This window comes from Athene cunicularia, unplaced genomic scaffold (assembly GCF_003259725.1).
Source record: "Athene cunicularia isolate RWA unplaced genomic scaffold, athCun1 SCF_7, whole genome shotgun sequence".
NCBI classification, from domain to species: Eukaryota; Metazoa; Chordata; class Aves; order Strigiformes; family Strigidae; genus Athene; species Athene cunicularia.
The window spans coordinates 34858-47082 of NW_020799501.1; the positions used below are offsets into that span (position 1 = coordinate 34858).

Consider the following 12225-nt stretch of genomic DNA (forward strand, 5'->3'; position numbering starts at 1 on the left):
GGGGGGGGGGGGGGGCAGTCCTGGCTGAGACAGCGGCGTTAAGGGAAGTGACGGCCGGCCCCCACGGGGTGGGTGCCCCACGCTAAGCTGGCTCACCGTTTGGTATCTTACGCTTAATTTCTGAATGGCTTTAGTGAATCAGTTCTACAAAACCAAGAGACGGGACTGCGGAGCCGATACCGTTCGTTCCGGTTTCAAAAATGTTTAAAGAAACATGCAGAGGGTTGGGGATCTCGTTCTGTCATAGCACCAGAGTTCACAAGTCAGCTTCGCCATCACCGGCACGGCGCTGCAATAAATACTCTGCATCTCTAACGGGGTGGATGTGGGAAGCACTGAAGTGTGACCTTTAGCATTGACAATTCCTCGGCTTAGGAGACATGTCAGTATAACTCAAGCAGCTGTGGCATGCCAGAAATGTTGTTTTTAACATTCTCTCTGCTTATGAAAGATGCTACTGTCTTATTTTGATTGTGTTCTCACCCTTGGCTAACCATGCATCTCTGCAGGTGAAAAACACTGTGTCAGGTGCCACAGAAGATATTGAGATATGAAATGAGCTTTTTTTTTTTTTTAAACTGGATATGAAGTTCATTTGGGAGAGTGCAGGGTTGGAGTAGGTTTGGTTTTGTTTTGTTATGTTTTTTTTCCTTTCTTCCCCTCGCCCTTTCCTTTCTACATGTCACCAAGGCACTTCACTCTGTGCGTAGGATGATGTGGATCCCTGATTCTGTGAAAACTGGTCCGCTCATCTCGCCAGCCCTCAGCGCAAATGAGGCATCTTCAAAAGGTTTCTGCATCTGACCTGCAGAGAGCAGACACCAGAAAGTTCAATTAAGCCCAGCAATGAAGGGAAGATCTTTCTGAGCAAGCAAGCCTCAAATGGAAGACAGCTTCCAGGCAAACAACAAAGTCACCAATTAATAACTTGCAGGGGGTGTTTGTTTTCATCTGCTCCCAGAAGATGATTCAAAACAACTCATTCACACATGCACGTACACAGGCTTTTTCCTTTTTAAACAGGAGGTTGGTTTAGATCCTACAGACATCACTGCAGCAAGGAAAGACACCCAGAGAGCTGCGGGCCCAAAAGGCTGAGGAAATCTGTTCTGCAGACTCACTGGCACAAGTGGATGCTCGTCTTCCCATCTCATGTGCCCTCCAGGTACACAGGGGGGATAGATGCGGTGTGCATTACAAGCTGTGCTAAATAATTTACAAAGCACACGTGGATAATGTCATGACCTAGATAAGAATTGCTCTTAAGGCTCCCGTCTCCAAGTCACTGACTTTCAGGAGGTTTAATAATCCAGGCTCAGGAAAGCCAGAGGTGCTCAGAGGAAGGACCCCACAAGGGGATTCATGAGCAGAACTACTGCAGCTCTGCAGCAGGAGAAGGAAGAAGCAGCACAAGAGCTCAGCCACAATAATTCAAGCCAAGGGGAGAGACACCAGCCCGCTACAGCAGGGTTCAGGGGGGACAGTATTTTTGCCCAGTTTCCTGTGACAGGAGTCAGAGCAGAGAAACTGCCCACTCCAGCTGAAATAATGAGGTTTTATTGTTACCAACAGGTCAAAGTCTCATCGGGGGATTCTCAGCAAAAGCTTCAGCAGAAGGACAAGATGCCCGCGAGGGAAGGCTGGGAGGTGACAGTCCCCCAGGCACAGAGGGAACCTTTCCTCTCTGCTCTCAGCACTGACCACGCTTGGAGAGCTTGCCTCGAGGTGCCCGAGGAGATGTACAGAGCAGCATCTTGCCAAAACCACCACATAAATCTCCTGGAAGTTTATGACCCGTGGCTCCAAGCTCTGGGGCGGTGCTGTAGCTTTGGACTCCGCAGCACATTAGGAGAGGGCTGCAGAAAGCTGCCAGGCGGTCTGAGAGCTGGATCGTCATGAGACGTTACAGGGATACACTAATCTCTTTGAAAAACTAAAGCTTCCCAACCCCTTCAAAGACCACACATCTCAGATGCAGTGCATCTATCCCAGCAGCATCTCCGGAATTTATGTTTTACTTTAGGACCTCCATCCATCTGCGCCCCTTTCTCTAACATGGCAGTTAGATGCCACAAAAGATGCTCCATTCCTCCCTTTCAGGATCAGCAATAGCTTCAGCTTGGCAATTTTCCCTTCCAGAAAAAGTGTTTTATTACTGAAGTGACCTGATGCTTTCCAGAGTTTCACTTCTCTCATTTCAGCATTTAGAGTAATTGCTCGGAGAGGCAAACAGCTTGCCTGGCTCTCAAGCTCCAGTTACAAAGCCAGTGTCATTCACTATCAGGCAGACCTGCCTTGTCACCTGAATTTTGTGGTTATTTTCCACTAGGGCCTGAAATCTTTACTTCAGGTGAGATAACAGCCTCCCTTCTCCACTACAGTGGTCTTCCTTGAGCAGAAACATGACTTATTTGAAAGGTTTCAGGAAGACAAATTGAAATGTTTTAATAACTTCACCTCTGAAGTAATCAGTGTTCCAAGTTCTAACAAATTAGATTTTCAACCAGGGGGAAAAAAAAAAAAAAAAAGGGTGGATAGAGTGACAGCTCAGGGGTTTGGCCACCACGCGTGGTTCCAATGCCATCTAGTGGAAACTGGTTCTTGCAACATTTCTTTACATTTTGGTGCAGTCAGATAAAAAAAAGAAAAGAAAAATCAATCTCTTTACGTACGTCTCCAAAGAGCACAATGAACTGAGTTTCCACTGAAACCAAAAGAGCAGACACAGCACCCTAGGATTAATGCTTCATTATATACAAATCCATAAAACAGCACTGTTTAGCCCTGCCTGGAAGGATCTGAGGAAGCAACTGTTGCTCAACTGTAGCAACACCGCACCCTAAAAAGGAACAGTGATTAAAACCAGCATTTTGTTAGGAAAAACCCCCAGCGAACTCAAACTACATTTCTGAACACAGTTTCACCTGCCAAAGGCGGGTGAGCTTCAGCTAGCAGGGGCTGGAAGAGTGACTTGAGAGCCCCCTCTGTGGCTACCGCTGCAGCAGCAGCGAGCCCACTGGGGTGTTAAATATTCCCGGGATATCCTAGGTGGGGTGGGAGCGTGGCATGGCGAGGCAGCTGTGCAAACCCAGAAAAATCTGAGCATTTGCTGCAGGGTACGAGCCCCAGACGAGCTTTGGAATGCTTCAGTCTGTGAACCCCGAGCGTGAGCTTAGGAAAAACCCTTCTGTTAAAGAGGTGCTGGACTGCTGCTCGCCATTTCAGACCTGGGCAGCTCTTACTACGGATCCTCTGGGATGGATGAGAGTCCCTGTGACTTTGGGGCACGGATTTTAAGAACCTTTCTCGACCCTTTTCAAATAAAATATGCATGGACACCCTCACTATAAAAAGGTTTTGGTTTGTTCTTTGACTGTTGTAGCTGTACTCATGACATCATTGCTTTATATTTTCCTCCTAGTGGAAATTACTGCAAAAAACATTAAGTTAAAGCAAAAGAGGTTTCAATGTTGCACTTCCCCATCCCAAATATTCTTCCTCCCACACCAGCAAATCTCATTAATGAGGAAACATCCACCAGCTTTTTGTTGTCGCTCCCTCACCGCACTGATCAGCAATCCTGTAACAAAATCTCTCACCAGCAACATTATTTCAGCAGGCTGTGAATTGTTCTTATTCCCCACAATTTGTTAATAGCTTTCTCATTGAAGATTAGAAGCCAAATCATTTATCTGGTGTGCCATTAGCAAGACTTATGCACTTCTTCCTTATTCACGGCTCATTACGCTGTGCAACTGGATTTCCATTCAGCGTAGCCGGAAAATCCTTTTCCTGAGGGAAAAGCCAATTTCATGAAGGGCGGTTGCACATCTCCTCTCTGCCTAGAATAATATTATGGTTGCATTCCTAATTGGTTTAACTTCTAGGCATCAAACTACATTTCCTGCACAGCAGGCTGCCTAGAATATAAATCCATTTTCATGTTTGTTCCCCTGACAGCGGGGTGCATTATTAAACCCCACCCCGCTGCCAAGATCAGCATCAACCCTGTAATCCTGATCTGGCGTTGAGGCCGCCAGGCCGAGCTCAACTCACCTCTTCCAAACGCACCCAGATCGCCTCCTGCTTTTGCTGAGCTGCAGTCACTAAACTGGGAAGCGAGGGATTCAAAATCCTCTTCTCCCGATTTTATCTTCTGGATGTAGCCTGTAAATACAGGGAATAGTTCAGTCAGGGGAAGAAAAAATGGGGGGCAAAACACCCTTAAAACCTCACTTGAAGCTTTACATCCCCCAGCAAGAAGGGCACAAACAGCCACATCTGCACACCACGCGCACGCAGTGAGGTTTTCAAACCTCCTGAACGAAGACACAGCCAGAACTAAACTTTCATAACACCCCAAAAACACTTGTCTTGGTTTTGTTTTTTTTTTCTGAGCACGTTTCCATCTTTGCACTGTGCTCCATTTCTGTTTAAGCTTCTATCAAATAAAAAAGTTGATTCCGCCTACAACTACCCTGAAGCACAGGAATTTATTATTAGGCTTGAAAATAGATGAGCTTTTGATTTCCAAAGGGCTCACCCCGGTAGAAGACCGAGCATGAAGAATCCCCGAGGAGTGAATTATTTGTCAAGACAGCTTTTGAAAAGGTCAGTTAAGAAATATTCGTGGTCTTAACTGAGAGCTCTGCCTGTTCTGAATCTTCCTGGCCCGGTGGAAAACCCCCCTGCTAACTCATAATGAGAAAACCTAAAAAATAGATCGTATTTTCCAGTCAACAGCTTGATAACGTGATTGTGGAGCCACTAATTACAGATACTGATTGCTCTCGGAGATGAGCAAAGCACCACGTACACGTCCTTTAACGCTGCCTGTGAGGCAGCTTTTCATGGATTCTCAGGACAAGAAAATCCCGTGCAGTTTCAGGCAACTCAACCAGCTTCCGCTCCTTTGTTAAAAGGAGCGTAACCACTAATCAAAATCCCAAGGCATCACCGGCCTGACTTGCAGCCACCCCCCATCAAGACGTATTTAGTACCAGCTGCAAGAAATATTTCTGCACGAGGACAGTCGTGGACTCCGAGTCTGGGAACGGCAGCTGTATCCGCTGCCGGTTAACCCGCCGCCTTCCCACAGCAGCCTGCTCCTGCCAGAGGGGCTTCCCTTCTGCATTTTGCACCACGAGGGATAAATTAAGACTAAACTACATTGCGAAAATCACTCATCCAGGTGTCTTAAGCGAGGGAGCATCTCCCAGAGGAATTCATCTACGCGTGTCCCAGAGCGCAGAGGAACAGCCCCAAAGTGGTGCTGCAGCTTCTGACCCGAAGCAACTCTCTGTACCAGGTGAAATCCAGCTAAACTTATTGCTCACTAGAGACTGGTTTCATTTTTAAATCCCTCTTTCCAGAAACCTCCTGTCAGCTTTTGAAAGAACCGGCAAAGCCTGACTGTCTTCCATTTTAGGCCTAAGCAGTCTTCCACCTTCAAAAAGAAATACTAAGAACCAACTGACTTTAACATTTCTCTTGATTTTTCTGTTGTTTCCCTCTCTCAAAGCAATTAAGCCTCCCGATTTTGATAACCAACCTTCCTATTTCAGGTCACTCCCATGTAAGACCTGTAGCCTGCATGTATAACGAGTCTGCACTTTGCTAGATAAACCTCTAAAAAATAAATAAAATTGGGCTGGGCATAGTTCATTCCAGCCACAAGCAGTGGCAGGTCCCTACCTGAAAAAGGGTCATGCATGAAAAAGCTAGGCTTTATTATTTGGAGGGATGCTCTGACAAAAGGAAGAGGGTGGTTTATGATGCAAAAGGGTGAGGAAGTATTTTTCTGCCTCGTTTTAATGCTATATACTTATAAAAGTATAACACCTGAGGAAATATCTGTGAGGGCTGGGGGCAGGTAAGAAAATATTCCGTAATGAGAGAACGGAGGCTGTCTCTTAGGAGTTGACACAGCCAGCAGCAACTGAAAAACCAGGTTATCAATTTTTGAATTAACTCCTTTATTGCAGTTTAACGCTAGCAAGACCAAAACTAAGGGATTTTAAGTCTTCAGATTAACCTTCTACCCTACAGCCCATTTTTCCTCCCAAATTCAGTCATCTCTTTCAATCAGCTGCCGCTAACCTAAATCTCTGGAATTCAGGAAGGTGTTCTGGACAGCCAGGTTTGCTTTTCCAGCTGGACAGGCCAGGAGGAAAAGCTGAAAAAAAAAATAAAAAATAAAGGGAATAGGAGATGGATTACTTCTGCTTCTAAAATTTCATTTTTATTCAACAAGTGTCCTGAATATAATTCAAAAGCCACAGAAAATTATCTTAATACCTAAAGTGCATAACCTGCTTTAACAGAAAACACCGGCGCTTGTTACCTGTGTAGAAAGTCTAACATGAAGGTCTGAAACTCTACAAAACTTAAGACAACAGCTATTTATCCTGCACTAAAATGAGAAACATGATTCTTTATCTGGGTGGAAGACAGGTCACAGCATTCATGTTTTAGGAAAGAAACTAATACTGGTTCATCCTATTAAACTAAGCCGCTTGTGCATAAACACTCTACTTGCTGACAAAACAGAGTTTATCCTAAAAGTACATATTTGCACCACCATAAATACGTATCTAATTGCATATAGCTGCCAATCCCCAGCAAGTACCCGTCACAAATCACACCCAGAAGTGTCAGGAATTACAGCTTTAAGGTATATGCCGATGTTAAAGTAAGAAAGCATCCAAATTAAGGATCTGAGTGTTTACATTTATATCCCAAACTGTCTGCCCTGGTCACATCAGCAGGTTCCTAGTGGTAAAGAGTTTCATAAGCATGCAGAGCAAACCAGTCAACTACACACCGAAATGGAATTTAGTTATTAAAACCTCCTAATTTATGCCCGTGACAAGCCTGGGAGCAAAATCTGCCCGTTAGCTAGATGAGGGTTCTCCCGGATAAAGCTGAAGGTTGAAGTTGTTTTTCCAAGCCACCTCTACCAGAACAAGACACCTGCATCTTGTGTCTAAACTCTGGCTCTGTGAAGTGGGATTAACAAGCTTTTCCCCTAATGATCTCAGCCATTTAGAACAAATGACGCAGATTAGGTACCGTCCAGGTTTTAATAAACTACCCCTAAAAATCTCCAGGTGTCCGTGAGATTGAATAACGGGAGATTAGTGCAAAACGAGCAAGAGGAGGAACAGCAACGGATTGGGCTGAAGTGGGGAGTATTGGGGGAGAGAAGTTTTTGGGGACTCAACTTCGGGATGAATCCTAGATGATTCTGCAACAGGAAACAGGGGTAAGCTAACAAAACATGGAGGGTGGGGAATCACTGCAGCAGAAAGGAGGATCAGAATATTAAACGTGACCTGAATGACCAAGCAAGAACCAACGGCACCAAGTGAACTCGCACACGCATCTACAGATGCAACAACAACAGCAAAAAAAAATAAATTGTTACATGCAGAGAACTCGATCAGAAAGAAGAGGATGAAAATGCAGAATTACAAGTACAAAATAGGCCGGGTGACTTTAAAAGCCAGAAATGCAGCACTGAAGTGATGGTATCCTCAGCAGGGAGAATGGCAGTAGTAAATGCCACAGTGGAAGGCACAGCCAAGAGCTAATCTGGAATATTGCACACCACGATGAACCCACGCTCAAGAAAGATTAATCAAAACCAAAGTGCAAAGGAGGGCTAAGAGTAGAAACAGCAGAAGGGATGACCTACATTACCAGAAACTAAAAGCCTGGTTGGCTCAGTATGCAAAAACAGGCTGGTAAAGAGAGGGGCTCTCTAAATCCACTGAGAGGTCAACATCAGGAAGAAATTAAATTTAATTAAGTAATTAAACAACACTAATGCAAGGAAGACCGGAGAGAAACATCATAAGTGGTGCTTAGCTGGAAACTGGGTTTTTGCATGTCAAAGCAGAGATGGTCTGAAATAACCTTCACAGCAAATCCAGCCAGAACCCTAACGGCCTCTTAAACGGTGCTTGGTAAAGCCTGCAGAGGGGCCTAAGAGGTTTCACTACCTTTAATATCAGGGTCAGGCTCAAATCTGGAATTTCTTTCTAGTCCCCACATTCCCTGCGATGTTCTCACCTACCAGAAAAGCACCTGGTGAGCCAAGTCCTCCAACTCCTGCTGTAGCCCAGTGGGTGGGTTAACCTGCACTTAATGCTCCGCTGCAACTTTCTTAATGGATTAAAAACCATCCACAGATGACACAGAGAGAGCTCCTCCAGCTCTCTCAACTCTCCTCCCTTATTATGGGAGAAAAGCCATCAAAAGGAATATTTGACATCAGTCAAGTTCACCTACCGAAAACGTTTATCTTTAGTATCATCCCCTCTCCTGTGGGGACCCAGAGCTCCCTAATCAAATTTCTTTCTCAGATTTTTATTGCACGAAGCATTAACACCAGAGCTAGATTCAGATGGGGAGATCTCAAACATAACCGATCTCCAAACAAAACAAGAAAATGTGTGGTACTGTGCCTGTCAAACAAATTCCTCCCCAGAGACCTACTTAGACAATTCTACACTATAATTACATTCAGCAGGTACAGTACATCTGTTCAGAGAAGTTCATCAACACCTGACAGTCAGGAGCCGCAGCTGAGCTGAGCCGAGCACCCTCCCAGAAAGTTTCAGCTGTTCTAGAAACCAGATTTACAGTTAATTTTCAAGAAGCCACCACAAAATAATCCAAGCATAAGCTGATGTTCCCTATGACCTTCCCAGGAGTAGCGTTTATGGTGGACTAATGTGGACAGAAAGGTGGCTAGGGGTTGGGTTTGTTGGTTTTTTTTTTTTTTACAATTTATTTCCATCACAGAAGTTAATTCCCTAATGGCCTTTACCAAGACAACAAGCAGGGCATTTACATTAAGTAAGTTTTAGTTACCACTCTTTCCTCTTCAAACACCAGAGAGATTATGCAACAAAAAGTGTTATCTGATAGTGAGAAGGCTCTGAAGCTGTCAAGCTTAATCTCATTCTTTCGAGCCAAGGGAAGTTTAAGCTGTTTCTTTTCATCACTTTACCAGGTAGCAAAGAACTGTGGCATCTCAAAGAAAAACACTCAAGCAAAGAATGATGACAATTGTTGAGTCAATTAACATTATTCAGGCTTCTAAAGATAACCAGTTTACAGAACATCTACGTATAGAAATGCCTACCTGGTCACAAGTTCCTGAAATACCTCTTTAGAGATAATGAGCAACTTTCCCTTCTAAAACGTGATTCCCTCTTACAAAGATCCAAGTTCACCAGTGCCTGATTAACACACAACAGCATCACGCATCACTTAACCCTCTGGCCTCTAGAAAGCTCTGTGCTGGCCTTTTATGAACATCATGCCAAGAGATGGCTCTAGAATAATTTTATTCTCCCCCCAAAAACTAGAGAGATAGACATAGAGAGAATTTGCAGCTCTGCTGGAATATTTCAATCTAGTTATCTTTGCAACAGTCCCAACTGCCTTGGCACAGATCTCCACACTTGGCGTGCATCTCGCTTTATCACCTCCGGTCACACTTTCTCAGCCACCCTAACCTGAAGGGGACAATTCCCTAAAAAAATTCCCATCTGTGCCAGTTAATTTAACCTCCCCTTCCAAAAGGCAGTGAGCAGATACCACCTGCTGGTCGCTGCCTCACTGCTTCAAATTATTTAGCAAAGAAATTTCCCCTCCCAGGGCTTTCAGAGACAAAAGTCCTTACATTTATTGCTGGTTAGGACCAAGGCAATAGCCAAAACACCCTCATTATCTTCCCTCCATCGTTGCTGAAGCCATAAAAGATAAGACAGGCCCAGCACTGCGGTTCCTATCTGTGCTCACAGCCCACAGCGCGTCAGCTAGCCTTGCACCCTCGCTGCCAGAAAAGATAAAAAGCATGGCCTCAGTTTCATCAATTAATCAGTGGGACTGATTTAAACCTCAACTTAAGCCCACAAATTCCTTATCCTGAGAGGTACAAGCCAGTAGTAACAGCTGGACTTTGAACTTGCATCCGTAAGATCAAAAAAACCCCTTGATGCTGAAGAAACATGACATCGATTCAATTCTACTGCTGGGGCTGCAAGGAAAAATCTAGGCTGCAAAGATTAACGCTACCAAACGCAGAAGACACGCAGCACCCTCACTCCTAGACCAGATCACAAGCCAGAACACTCTGGGAAAAGCCCGAACTGATCAGGTCATCCGCACAGCCTCATGCAAGGTTGACTGCCTCCTACAAGCAACTTGATTTCAAGCAGAGGTTAATTAGAACTTACTAAGTTGCTATTAGGGCAAGGAGTCAAGTGACATTAAATAAAAAGAAATGTTTAAAGAACATTTGTTTTAGCTTTAAATAATTTTATTTTTAATATAAAAATACACATTTACAAAGAAAATACAAACAAACCTCTGAAATAACATTACAAAAAAAACACAAAGGGGAAGACACACGGGCTGGGACCTATCTTTACGTCATTTAATCATACAGTAAAATTGTTTCTCCAAGTGGCTGGGCCACACAAAAGTCCATGTTCAAACCACTTGGCTTAAAAAACCCCTTCTGCTTTAACAAGTTCACGACATACCGAACCACTCAGCTTGGGGTCAAATTCTAGCCTTAAAATGACTTTTCCCCTCCAACAGTATCATATTCTCTCTCTCTCTCTCTCCTGCATTTACTTGCCATTTATAAGCTCCAGTGCCTCATCTTTGGTCCGCGTGATCTTTTCCTGCCTCCACGACGAGGGTCTCCTGGACTGGTTGTGTTTCACCAAGAGATGTGAACATCGCACTTTGCTGGGCTCCCCTTGGCCGTTCTTCCCGCTGCCGCTGGGCCGTTCCCACTGGCTGGCATTTGTGATGTGGTTGAAGTAATAAACACGGCCTGCAGACAGACAGAAGGGGCTCGGGTTAAAAAAAAAAAAAAAGCTCCTGGCAGACCCTGACAATCAGCTTCTTGACCCCAAGAATCAGCTTCTTGACCCTGCAGGCACAGAAGACTGGATTTCTGCAAGTGCTCGACCACGTCCACACAATCCGCTCAAACACACAAGGTAGGAAACAAGACTTTACAACTCCACATCGTTTCCTATGTAAGCGTTTCCATCAGGAAGCACTTTTAGTCAAAAGCAAGAGCCCTGCACCGAAGCAGGCTCCAGCCGCCTTTCCAATTCATGGCGCTCGCCCAGATCTGTGACAAAACAGCCACTGACACAGTCCGAACCACAAACACCCCCAGGCAACACCCTGCTCTGCCGGGAAGGCCCATGGTGCCCTGTTTCTGGCCTGGGAAAAAGATTACATTTTGCTCTAGCCCTGTTTACATCTGTAAAATCTCTCCGTTGAGCACATCCCACAGCTAGCAAAGATCACCTCTTGTATTGCACAGACTTGTCCTTCTGAAAATCACCTTTTTTTCTACCAGAAAACAAAACCTTCCTGCACGAGATATCCACGGTTTCCCTGGGTAGCACAAAATTAAATTCTGGTGAAGTCACCTCTCAACACATTAGACACAGGGCATTGTGCTGCTCAAAGGCCTTTCAGCGCTCAGAGCCATGTGTGCATTTACCTGCGACAACTCGCAGCATCGACTGAGATGATTTCTGCTTTCTTCAAGGGAATCATTCATCCCAAAGCTCTCCACTGAAGCTAGGAGCAGACTAGACTCAAGAAAAAAGCCAAGCAAACCAAGGTGAGGGACTGCAACAGCAGAGCTGTGCGGTGGGAAGCTACAACCTAGGGGCAAAGGGCCCAAATTCCTGCCTGCCATCCCAACCAACAGCCTAAACCTGCTGACTCCAGAAAGCCAGAGAGCTCCATCCCGCCACGATTATTCAACCGCGGTAGGTCTGGCAAAAAGGGGTCCGAAGGGGCCCCTCTTCTCTCCCAGGCTCATCACCTCCACCTCAAACGAGCTGAGCAGGCAAGTGGAAGAACGCGACCTCCCAGGAGCCGCTCTGGAACTGCTACGCGTGGAAAGCTTTCGCCACAAAGGCCAAAGCCCTGATGAAAGCGCCGTCCTGGCCCAAAACTTCTCCCCCCGAGCCACCGCAGCCCCACCGAGGGCAAAGCGTCCTGCCCCGCTCAGACCTGGCCTTTTGGAAAGCGACTCTACCGCCCTGCCCCGCTTCCCTCCGCCAGCTACCCCACACGGAGCACATCTCCCCCTCCCCAGCCCCCCCCATCCGCACGGCCCGGGCATGGCCCCCGGCAGACCACGGTGCCAGGAGCCGCTTCGCTCCCCCCCGC

The 12225-nt window shown here is 45.7% G+C and overlaps 1 protein-coding gene across 1 annotated transcript; it reads right to left on the reverse strand.

Moving 5' to 3' along the window:
- Nucleotides 1–524: 524 nt before the first annotated feature.
- PIN1 (peptidylprolyl cis/trans isomerase, NIMA-interacting 1) lies at nt 525–11579 on the reverse strand. Its single transcript, XM_026867528.1, has 4 exons — nt 11546–11579; nt 10658–10858; nt 4057–4167; nt 525–805 (listed from the first exon to the last, which is right to left on the reverse strand). The coding sequence occupies exons 1-4, from the start codon at nt 11562–11564 to the stop codon at nt 696–698; spliced, it is 441 nt and encodes a 146-aa protein (XP_026723329.1). The 5' UTR covers nt 11565–11579; the 3' UTR covers nt 525–695.
- Nucleotides 11580–12225: the final 646 nt, after the last annotated feature.